This window comes from Magallana gigas, chromosome 9, assembly GCF_963853765.1.
Source record: "Magallana gigas chromosome 9, xbMagGiga1.1, whole genome shotgun sequence".
In the NCBI taxonomy this organism is placed as follows: domain Eukaryota; kingdom Metazoa; phylum Mollusca; class Bivalvia; order Ostreida; family Ostreidae; genus Magallana; species Magallana gigas.
The window spans coordinates 25,406,518-25,419,454 of record NC_088861.1 but is presented as its reverse complement, the minus strand read 5'-3'; the positions used below and the strand labels follow the sequence as shown (position 1 = coordinate 25,419,454).

The window sequence follows — 12,937 nt, the reverse complement described above, 5'->3', positions numbered from 1 at the left end:
GTATTGTAAATTAAACTTAACCTTTTTTTCATCATTACTCCTACTGTACATGTGATCCTTAACTATTTTTGTGTACATTTGTGTATACTTAGTTTGAACCTCAAATATATGTAACTCATCATAATTTCAAGTTCTATCAAATATAAAATGCAATAATTATGTGCATGGTTTCTAAAGAATTCTACCTTGCTTTTAAAATTGTGATATTCTGGTAAATCTGCATGCTTTAAACATTTCTGACGAAAAAAAACCCGGCATATGCATGTGAAATTTTATCAGAAGAAATATATTATACCGGTTTGTCGTATTTCTTAACAAAAACAAGTATACAGAACGAAAACAAGTAAGTTATTCATTTGTACATTCTTTAATTGCTTCAATCAGATCGTCTAAAAAGTTTTTGTTTGTAAACACACACATCTTATAAGTGTTATGCCTTAATAAATTCTTTTTTCAAAAATCCTGGATACATTCAGGCTTGCTTTAGGAAACGATATTCTTCTGCGCATACTGCAGGTAGGCTATATACCATAGAGTGTCCTTTTTTATGAAATATATCATCATCATTGTTGGATTCCATAACGAAAACACGATATCGCATAAAGGTGTATGCATTACAAAGGCATAACGTACGTGTATTTGTGTCATTTCAAATTGGCAGAAACAAATAATTAAATCGCTTGTACGATTTTTTTAAATCGTTTGAATAATTTAGAAATTCGTTTGTACGATTTAGAAATTCGTTTGTACGATTTAGAAAATCGGTTGTACGATTTTTAAAAAATCGTTTGTACGATTAAAATTTAGAAAATCATTCGTGTGATTTAGAAATTCGTTTGTGCAATTTTTAAACTTGATTCGTTTGAAGGATTAAGAAATTCGTTTATACGATTTAGAAATTCGTTTGTACTATTTTTAAATCCGTGGCACTCAGTTGTATATGCCTACATTTCTTTTTCAACATATAGTGCATAAATGTACATGTTTTTATCATTATGAGGAATCACTGATCGACAATTTTTTTTACATGATAAGGGAGATCACTCTAACTTAACATATAAGTATATTCTATTAACATGCATTACCACATGTATGGCATGTTTTGAACCGCCCACATCTCATGTTTCCATAATGCTTTTAGAATATTTTTGTAACAGAGCGTATATACGTGTATTTTAATGATCGTGGTCACTGGACTAATAGAAAGTCACATCAGCTAGGGTATTTTTTAAAAACATTATTGGAGGGGGGAGGGGATAATCTCCTCTTTTAAAAAACCTGTCAAATATAGTAGATAACAGGTTAAAATACCAAAAAAAGTTCTTGATATACCGGTAGAATTAATCAACCTCCTTGAAATGTTAAAGATAAAAGTTGGATTAAACTGCATGCATGTGGCAACGCATTTTGAAAAAAAAAAATAAGTGCGCTAAATTTTTGACAAATCAAGACACTTAACGCACTTTGAAAAAAAATGTATCGATCACAAAATATGGACATTGTTTTAACTTAATTATTTCAAAACAATCATACATATATGTATATCATATTTCAAGAGGGACTTACATGTACAACAATTTCGACTGGACCCTGTGCAATTTATTTTTCAAAGAGCATTAATATCGACAGAATCAACGCAATTTAATTTTTTTTTTCAAAATGAATGAGGTGGTCCCAAATTTAACGCACTTTAAAAAAAAAATTCAAAGTGCATAATTTTCCAAAGTGCGTTGCACAGGAATAACATACATGTACATCCAAAACTCAACATTTTTTATACTCCGTGTTTGCTAGAAAACTTTCGCTTTTACACGGTAAATGTGTCAGCCTTTTAGGAAGTAAAATGTAAACCATTTGCACCTAAAATTTGAGAAATTTTATTCTACAATGTGCTTTATCTTTATGGTTTTAATTCGCCCATATTCCTTATTTTCAAATGCAATGAGGATCGACTTGAGAGGGAAAAAGTACGTTTATTACAGAGAAGGATGGAGTTGTAAATGCCCACAAATAATTGATATCTTTGGACTTATTTCGGTGAATTTTTTTAATCCAGCCTATAAAATTATATTTGATAACTTTCCTTTTAAAGAATTAAATCATTTCACTTCTGACGCTTGGTGATTATAGCATAATGAATGTCACAATTTTTTTTCACGATGCTCTATATTTTCATGCATCCGTAGGTCTTCTGATTTATGTAACGTTTATATTAGTTGTTAAATTGTGATTTTATGAACTTTATAGGATAAAGTACTAAAATCGCGGCTAGGCGTTAACCAAGCGTTTCAAACAATGCATAGGGCCAATGAAGAAAATATTATTAAATCATTTATCTGTTTATTCGAGGCGATGATGGACTTAAAAAATATGCATTAATTTGTTGACAGAGCATTAATTAAGAAAAACATATTAAAATTTTAAAAGTGTTATTTTGTTAAAAAAATAATTTTACAAGTCATTATAACTATACATCTTCGCTACATGTATAATGTATTGGGTATTGTAAATTGGGGAGCAGAGTGGACCGAAACCCCTTAATATGCCAACTTTTAGAGAAAAATTCAACTTTGACAGTTTCCCAGGACCAAACCGACGTTTGGTGAACTTTTATAATACCTTTCATATAATTGAAAGAAAAATAAATCCCCTGGACAAAAATACAAAACATATGAAGAAAATGTGAAAATTAAGCACTTTTTCAACAAATCCCCTATTCTCTTTTGAGAAGTGGACAGGCATAGCCTACATCCACTTCTCTTCGCAAGCCCTCATATTTTGACTCTTCGACCCATGTTTCGACTCCAGTTTCCCTGAAGTTTCGTAATAGACCTACTATTTCTACATTTTAAACATTATTGCATCCATATATCACAAAAAAATCACCACTAACCCGCTGTCAAATCAGTTTCACAACTTCTACATCCCGGGTTTAAATTTTGTGTATCACATTGTTTATCTAGGTCATCAAAACCAGAATCAAAATATGAGGGCTTGCGGAGAGAAGTGGATGTAGGCTATGCCTGTCCACTTCTCAAAAGAGAATACAAATCCCCATACATTGTAGGGTCCCGTAGTAAAAATAAAATCCCACTTTTTATAACTTTAACCTTCAAACAAAATTGTAAAACATGTTTTGGTCAAATGTTGCATAATTTATATGTTGTATACTTATGTAATCAATTTACTTTAAATCATTCAACGCTAAGTCGTTATGATTTAAATAATACCACCCCTTTAAATCCACCACTTTTGGATAAAAAAAAATCATCACGTGATAATACAGATTTGACCTAGATCAAGAAGTAAAATACCTGTCTCGTCATGTTGCCGAGTGGAGGTTTGTACCTGTAGTTTGTTAATTAGTAATTATATTATTTAGTCTCAACTTTCTTTTCCGTCGATTTTGTTTACTGATAACTACATGTTCGTGTTAAATTAAAGAGACTTATTTAACCAAGTAGGAATCCAAATAGAATATTTTTAAAACAACCCTTCTCAAAATGTAGGTCATTTATTAGAACATAAACTACGACCCCAAAAATGGTAAAAGTTTTGCATGATTATTAGAAGAGAAAAACAAGCAAGCTAATTGATTTTTCAAAAATTTATTTCAGGATTCTCTTAAAATCCATCAAGCTGCCCGACCATGCTCCCACGCACTTGGGCCCAGGATGTGTTAAGGTGTCATCTCTGTGAGACCCCGGGTCCCCCTATGTACTGTGACATTTGTCACATACATCTGTGTAAAGCCTGCGTTGGGGAACATATCTCCGATGAATCCAAAGATCACAAAGTGGTGCCATTTAAAAAGCGGGGACTTAATCCTAAATGTTCAAAACATTCCACACAATTATGTGAACTTTACTGCGAACACTGTAACATTCCTATTTGTGTGGAATGTGTTTCTTCTCGAGAACATCTAGGACATGAACAAGTTGGCATTTTGAAAATGCTAGATACCAAGAAAGAAGCTTTACAAAGAGATTTGCAAGAATTAGAAAATACCATTTATCCTAAATACCAAGAAATTGCATCAAACACCCCAGTTCAGAAAGTTGATCTAAAGGAAAACTCCAAGAAATTAACAAAAGCTATTGACAAACATGGAGAAGAATTGCACAGAGAAATAGACATTGCTATCAGAAAACTGAAATCTGATGTGGTTGAAATAGATTCCAAACACCTCGTTGTTTTAGATAAGCATGAAGATGAAATTAAACGCAGTATTTCTGAAATCACACAGAGCATTGCTGATCTGAAGAACTTACTGAACTCCAATGATGTCAGCCTTGTCTTTGCTCACCAATCCAGGAATGCAGAATTTAGAAGATTGCCCCCAAAACTCACAGTTACCTTACCAAGATTCACCCCTCGGAAGATTAACAAAGAACATATTAATCAGCAGATTGGTTCCCTCTCAGCATTATCCATCAAAACAGAAGAACATGGCTATGCATTGGAATCTCCCGGTGCTGAGTCCACTCCCCCGGACAGACCGCTCATTGGTGTACCACGGATCATCACATATATAAACACAGAGTATGGAAGATCTAATAGGTTACGCTGTGTGTCCTGTCTGAGTGATGATGAACTGTGGACGAGTGGTCGAGACAACATGGTGAGACTCTACAACCTCCACAGTAAACTAGTGAAGTCAATCCAAACTAAGTCAAGGCAGATGCCAGAGGACATAGCAGTGACACAGAGTGGTGAACTAGTTTATACTGATTACCATGATAGAACTGTGAACATAGTGAAGAATACACAGATACAGACATTGATCAGACTACAGGGATGGAAACCTCTCTTTGTCTGTGTTACCTCCTCTGATGACCTCCTGGTTGTCATGATCACTGATGCTGAGAAACATGCAAAAGTTGTTCGTTATTCTGGCTCCACAGAGAAACAAACAATTCAATACAATGACAAAGGACAACCTCTTTATTCATCAGATGATCGTTACCCTAAATACATCTGCGAGAACAAGAACCTAGACATCTGTGTAGCTGACGATTTAGCCGGTGCAATAGTGGGGGTTAATCAGGCCGGGAAACTCCGGTTTACATACACCGGTCCTTCTTCTACTACCAAGAAACAATTTAAACCAACCGGCATCACTACAGACCGCCATAGTCGGATTCTGACAGCAGACAGTAACAACGACTGTATCCATATCCTGGATCAGGACGGACAGTTCCTCCGCTACATTGACAACTATCATTTAGAATATCCATTTGGTTTATGTGTGGACACCAAAGACAACCTCTTTGTGACTGAATACTTCACAGGTGAAGTGAAGAAAATCCAGTATTACATGTAAACAAAATGTATAACAAAGAACATGTTAACAAAGTGACCAAATGAATGAAATCAAAGTACTTAACTGACGGGAGTTGAGTTTTTCGATTTTATTTATTTTAAAATCAATGATATGTTATTTTGCATGACAAGTACATGTAGTTTCTAATTTGAATTACGCACATTCTTATAAAATGAATTCTTGGACTTTTTCGACAAGAATGTCTAGAAACCCCCACATGAATAATGTTAAATAATATTTAAAGATAAAATTAATTAATTCAATCAAACTATGTATCAGTGATAGAAATATACTCAAAAAATTGTATGGATCCAAGCAATATTGAACTCTAGTCTCGTTCAACCAAACGCTCGGCTGACACCGTAAATCTCCGACAAGGATTTACGGAGACAGCCGAGCGTCGAGTTTGAACGAGACTATATTGAACTCTGGCGTAGGAATACATGTACATACTGTTACAGGTTTTACTTATAAAAATAACGCCTGTTGAGGGTTCGGATATTTATTGTGGACACAGTGGTTGAAATTAATCAAATGATAGAGAGCCCTGCAAATATAAAACAATAATCCTCATGCTATGATAATTTACTTAATTTCCATCTAGATTTGAATTATCACATAATATCATAGCGATATCATAATTCATATAATATATTTACATAAAGCAATTAAAAGGAGGTAACTCTTACAATTTCAATGTATATACAATATGCACTTCTCCCATAATAATCATAAAATAGGTTGCAATTAAAAATATAAGAGACACATTATTAGAAATTAACTCACCATTCTATGGGAATGAGCTTTCCTCTATTCATCTAATGATGAGTTTATAATGGTTATGTATATCTGTAATTCAATTAACAGAATACTAAAAATACTATTGAATTACACACATTTACATTGCTCATTTTGAACAATTAGACCAAATATTTGATCATCACAAAAACACTCTGTAAACTGATTAGAAAATCAGTTACTCCTTTGAATAAGAATGAAATATTGACTTTATAATCAATATTTACTAAATAAATCTATAATTCTCTTTCATGACACTCATTCATTCTAATTAGGTAAAGTGCTTCATAAGAAATTACTTATTTGCTAATTTATAGAAAAGTACATGTTAATAATATATTAATACATGGGATATTAGTTTATATGTTAATTACCAGAAAGAGAAATAGTCTGTTGTCAAACTTTATGATGTAGGTCTGATTCAGCTAGTTCATACATGTATATATGTAACTGCAACCCTCTGGCTGACCAAACAAAGATTGACCAAACTTGGCGGCAAAATATCATAACCAGAACAATAAACCAACCACAACAACCCTAACAAATATCTGACCAATAAAACTCATGCACACAATGTTTACCAAATCACTGCCCCTGGGGTATATAAACAGGTGTGTAAAGGTACAGGGTAGATCTAAGTGTGTGTGGTGTGTATTTAAAATGTGTGTCAGATTTGGTTGGTTTTATTATAAAATCTATATACATAATCTATATACTTAAATAATATGATATCCATGATATTCATACTATTACAATACGACTACAAAAAATATTTAAATTGTTCGTAACATTTAAAATCGGACTATTTTCAAGGTATTTATAAATAAGTTTCCTTGAAAAACAATGCTTTAACATACATTACATCGAATTCATCACTTATTTTCAAGAACTAAGTCTTGTCAGCAGCAATGATTTGTGCTGACGTCCAAACACTGTTTCACTTTCGGTTTTAACTGCATAGGAGAGTTGATTAAAATCAACTCCCAAAAATTGAAATCTGTTAATTACCTCTCAACAAACTGTTACATAATTATTTTTAATGTAAACATACGAGTGATTTAATTTACATATTTAATGTACTTAATCTAATGAAAAGACTTATTTTCTTATGTATTGAAACATAAAAATAGACTGTGTTTATATATTATATGTACATGTGTACAGACAAAATGTGTTTTATAATTATAAACCATATTAAATGTATTACACAAATGTAAACTACAGAATACAAGGGAAAATTTGCTTTGTTAACCACTATAATAATATTATAATTTCTTATGTAGCTTGTAACACGAGATTTGATACTGACTCAAACAAAAACTTTTCTTCAAAATATTAAAGATAATATCAAACTCACAAATTCATGATTTTGCTCTATGATTAGACATGATTCATTAAATGAATCATACCCAAATCATAGGTGACAAATAAGGAAGTATGATCCTGATGTGGGTTGTTTTCTTGGTTTTGAGTCTGCTATTATTTTTTGTGATGCTGATATGTGTTATTATCTTAGAAAGCAACAGAGCATGAGTTTGAAATGATTCGTTAACTTTAACTGCTAAAAGTTTGTGATTTTGGTATGGTTTCTTAACTTTGTCTTTAACTTCAACCTGAGTTACACATGATTTGTTAACTTGTCCAGTAATAGTCATACCCAGCTGAGTTGCCAATCTGGGTCACTGGTCACTGCCAAATAAACTGGCCACAAAATTAAGATTACTGCATAACAGGAAGTTGAGTTTCAAATTTTGAATGTTCATCTTGGAGCCTAAGCGTGATGTACATATCGGGAAAATGTGTTATTGTTGGACATCTATCTCTATCTTGGCATATTTATAAAGTGAATTTATGGAAGTATATTTGGGGGAATATATTCTTATTCATTTGAAGTAAGTGATATTTTATAAAGACTAATTGATAATGTGGTAGTGTTGTTATTTGAGTGTGCTTGTATATTAAATAAAAAGATCAATATGCGTTATTAAGTAAAATAAAATATGTGTTCATGTTCATGTTGTTTTCATCAGATCATCATTTCATTCTATATTCATATTCTTCTATTGCTTGTAACTATTAATAACCAAACAACCTGACCGACGAGACAGTTTTATAAATATTAACGTATTTGATTGTCCTAGCCACTTTGGCGGGTCGTGCATTTTATAACAAGAGGCCCATGGGCCACATTGTTCACCTGAGCAACATTATACATTATAAAATCAGCTGAGTAAAATACCCCCCAAAAATATGGACAATGTAGTCCAACAGATCCTGTATTCTAAAAAATCATATATCTAGCATTTCAGCTCTCAAGAAGATCTAAATCAAATGGGATTTAAACCTATATCAAACTTGTGAAGCCCAAGAATTGTCCAGAGGCCAAAGTCTAAACAATTTTAAAGAATCAAAAATATGTCAAAATGCTTGATAACATTTGAGTTTTGGTGAATTTAAAATGTTTCTCTTTGTAAAATTGGACCTCTCCCCTTGTGGCTCCATCCTACTCCTGAAAAATATGATTTTGACAAATTTGAATCTACACTATCTAAGGTTGCTTTCACTAACGTTTCACTTTTTCTATGAAAATGGGGTTTTTTAGAAAAAGATTTTTCTCAATATATTCCATTGTAAAGATTTTACCGGTCCCCATCGTGCCCCTACCCTACCACCGGGGATCATAATTTGACCAAACTTGAATATACCCTACCTGATGATACATCACACAAGTTACAGTTTTTATGGCCAGTCGTGTATTATGTAGAAGATTAGAAATAAAATGTCTCTGTATATTTCAATGGTGGCCCCATCTTAACCCCAGGGACCATGAATTGAGCAAACTTGAATCTGCACTATTTGATGATGCTTCCATGCAAGTTTCAGCTTTTCTGACCAAATGGTTTTTGAGTAGAAGATTCTTAAAGATTAACTCTTAATACTCCTATGTAAAACTTCCATCCCCCATTGTGGCCCCACCTTACCCCCAGGGACCATGTTTTGAACAAATTTGAATCTACACTTTCTGAGGATGCTTCCACACTAGTTTCAGCTTTTCTGGCCAAATTGTTTTGAAAAGTAAATTTTAAAAGTTTAACTCTATATTTTCCTCTGTAAAGTTAAGACCCCCCATTGTGGCCCCACCTTACCCCTGGGGGCCATGATTTGAACAAATTTGAATCTACACCATCTGATCATATGAGGATGCTTCCGCACAAATTTCAGCTTTTCTGGCCAAATGGTTTTGGAGAAGAAGATTTTTACTCCTATGTAAAACTTCGACCCCCCCCCCATTGTGGCCCAATCAAATTCTTAACCCCAGGGACCATGATTTAAACAAACTTGAATCTACACTATCTGAGGATGCTCCTACACAAGTTTCAGCTTTTCTGGCCAAATGGTTTTGGCAAGAAGATTTTTAAAGATTAACACTACATACTCCTATGTTAAACTTCGAACCCCCCCCCCACCATTGTGTCCCGAACTTTCCCCTGGGGACCATGATTTGAGCAAACTTAAATCTACACAATCTGGTGATGCTTCCACACAAGTTTAAGCTTTTCTGGCCAAATGGTTTTGGAGAAGAAGATTTTTAAAGATTATCTATTCATACTACTATGTAAAACTTCGACCCCCCACTGTGGTCCCACCTTACCCCTGGGGACCATGATTTGAACAAACTTGAATCTACACTATCTGAGAATGCTTCCAAACAAGTTTCAGCTTTTCAGCTTTTCTGGCCAAACGGTTTTGGTAAGAAGATTTTTGAAAAATATCACCAAATTTTTAATATATCTTAATTATTTCCCCTTAAAATAGGGCGTGTCCCTTTATTTTAACAAACTTGAATTCCCTGTATCCAATGATGTTTTGTGCCAAGTTTGATTGAAATTCGCCTAGTGGTTCAGTAGAAGAAGTAAAAAATGTAAAAAGTTTACAGACAGACAGACGGACGCCGGACAAAAAGTGATCAGCTTTCAGCTCAGGTGAGCTAAAAAACAGGTTCTGAGAGTGACCAGACCAGTTTCGACTTAGGGCGTAGGCAGAGCATATTCTAGCCACTTACCTAAATACTTATATATCAGAACGCACATTAAGTAGTTTTATCTTCTACTAATATTTCCTCTTCTGAATGAATTAATATTTTTATACTCTACCATACGTATATATTAATTTAGTATTCTGATAATTTTACTTTATAAATAATGAAAACATAATGTTGAAGTTTCCATGTAACGCTGTATTCTACCCTCTAATATTTCATGTACATTTTAATTGAAAAACGGCACTGTTCCAGGTATATGTTGCAGCTACATTTCCCAGATATAGTTAACATTAGACTTAGCTCGATTCCATAAATCGGTACGATATCCTTAGATATGCACATTATTACATTGGTATTACATGTTATATATAATTCTAGACCTATAGCCATTATAACGAGAAACTGAGTATATAGTTACTGATATCATTTTAAATTTATAAAGTTCAATAACATAAACGTAATAATTTTATTACAAATGTGAAAGGCTGTGGGACTGTGTGTTTTATTTATTTAGCGATTACATGTGAGCGTGCAAACGAAATTGTTATTTGTTATATTGTATATCAATATTCATGTTGATTATTGTAGGGCTGATCCTATATATACTATAGTCCTATGGTCAGGTAATAAATGAGACCGGGAGCTACAGACCTGTGGCTACATGTATGTTGTGAAATGCATACGTAATATTTTAACTTGTACAATTCATGTAATAATTGCTAGAAGAGTTTAAAATAACGTTATAATTATTATTTAAATTATGCAAGACTTTGATCCTTAAAACTGTTCTAATTCAGATTATATTGGTTAACGATATAGTTTTTGTGACATATAACGTTATGCATATTATTTTTCATAATTTGTAATTGACAATGTATTTCAAATATTAAAAAGATATACATGTATGTATATTGCAAACTATAAATTAAGTGTTCAGTATTTTGCTGTAAGAAATTATTGTAACATTGTCCTTAAACATACCAGGACGACATTTTTCTTGCTTATTGTTTAGTTTAACAGAACATCCGAGAATCATTAATCATTAGCTTATTTGAATATGCATTTCTCCTGTACCAAATTATTGTAAAACCATTATTTTTTAATGAGATGTTATAAGCCTTGAATTAACAGATCATACTAGAATCAGGATTTTAATACCTGTTGTTAGCGTTAATGGATCATACCAGAATCATGATTCATTAACTCATTTGCATGTGAAATTTTCCTATACCGAAATCATCTCAAAACCATGATTTACACACGTCATTGATATGCATGGTCTTTGAGCTAATTTTTCTGCTCGGGGATATTTCGATAATAATATATACCTTTGTGCCCAAACTACGTTCATCCAATAATATGAAAAAAAGTCTATTCTCTTTTGAGAAGTGGACAGGCATAGCTTACATCCATGAATGTAGGCTATGCCTGTCCAATTATCAAAAGAGAAAAAAAGTCCAGATTAATTCCCCCTCTACCGCTTCACGTTTCAATACACAATCAAGAATAGAAAGTCTACTGGGATTTTGCATCGCATCAGCTATGAAATAGCCCGGATAATAACGTTGAAAATTGTGCCAGGTATTCCGAGAGTGTTCCGAATGGTGAAAAGATATAAACATTTCCCATTATAAATCTCCGTAAGAAAATGTTTTCGTTCCTGTGAACATTTATGGGTGAAAAATGATAATGTGTCAGTGGGGATATCTTGGATATTTTCCCTTTTATCGATTTCAATTGTAATTCTTTCACAGATATAAGCAATAACTTCGGACAGACTATAGTAGTTAATTAAGTTACGCAAAACAACTGGATATGTTTACAACATGATTCACTTAATATAAGTGAATTTATGAAAACATGCATCTTTATTTCATTCATTCAGTTCGTATGATTGAAAACCTAAAAACAATATAATGTCATTACTTAACCAAACTTTCAAAGATCAAGGTATATTAATAAGTCTTTTATACAAATATATTTTTATTTACCCTGCCGACCACATATACCGGTATTTCTGCTATTATGCTTTTTTTTTTTAAATTTCAATTATTTATTAAAAACGTAATGACACGGTAAAAAGTAAGAAAATGGGCCTATAGGCTACATCAATCACCCGAGTATGTGTTCGCAGTCATTTAAATTTTTTTCTTCATAAAACTATGGACTCAAGAGAGGATCTTTTAGATAAACAGGGGCTTTAACACCTCTTGGCGTTCCAGTTTGAATAATTTAGAATTGACTCTACAACTACTAGTATATGAAATGCTTGCGTGAAAATATCGCAAATTGTTGCATTGCAATTCAAGGATTCAGAATAAATTGTTGCAACAAGTTCTTTTTTTTTTTAGAGATTCTCCTATATAATGCTTTTTTAAAAACTTTGAACGCCGTCAGGGGCTATACGTAAATTGGTCTAAAAGTTATGGTTTCATGTATTTAATCAACAGATACACTACACATAAAAAATTGTTGTAAGTCTTGTAATTTCTAGTGCAGTGGTTTTTGAGAAGGAGATATTCTAAGTGACGCACCCTATTTACATAACAGTAGTTAGATGAAAATAGTTTGGCCATGTATTTTAATTATTCAGTAAACATGTTAGCAGGGGAACACGCAGATGGATAGACAACAGATGAATGAAAAAAACTCACTTGATATCTTAAGTTCAAGTGGGCTAAAACTATTCTGAATACATATTCATTCATAGATATGGGAATATAATAACAAAACCTTTCTTATTTGTTAACCTTCAATTAAAATTATATCATCCC

The 12,937-nt window shown here is 32.7% G+C and overlaps 1 protein-coding gene across 1 annotated transcript; it reads left to right on the top strand.

Moving 5' to 3' along the window:
• Positions 1-3,274: 3,274 nt before the first annotated feature.
• On the top strand, positions 3,275-6,279 carry LOC136271794 (tripartite motif-containing protein 3-like). The gene is made up of 2 exons (XM_066072318.1): positions 3,275-3,340; positions 3,618-6,279. The coding sequence occupies exon 2, from the start codon at positions 3,650-3,652 to the stop codon at positions 5,321-5,323; it is 1,674 nt and encodes a 557-aa protein (XP_065928390.1). The 5' UTR covers positions 3,275-3,340; positions 3,618-3,649; the 3' UTR covers positions 5,324-6,279.
• Positions 6,280-12,937: the final 6,658 nt, after the last annotated feature.

Coding starts and splice junctions, on each gene's coding strand:
- LOC136271794 (XM_066072318.1), top strand. CDS start 3,650: ATGCTCCCACGCACTTGGGCCCAGGATGTGTTAAGGTGTCATCTCTGT.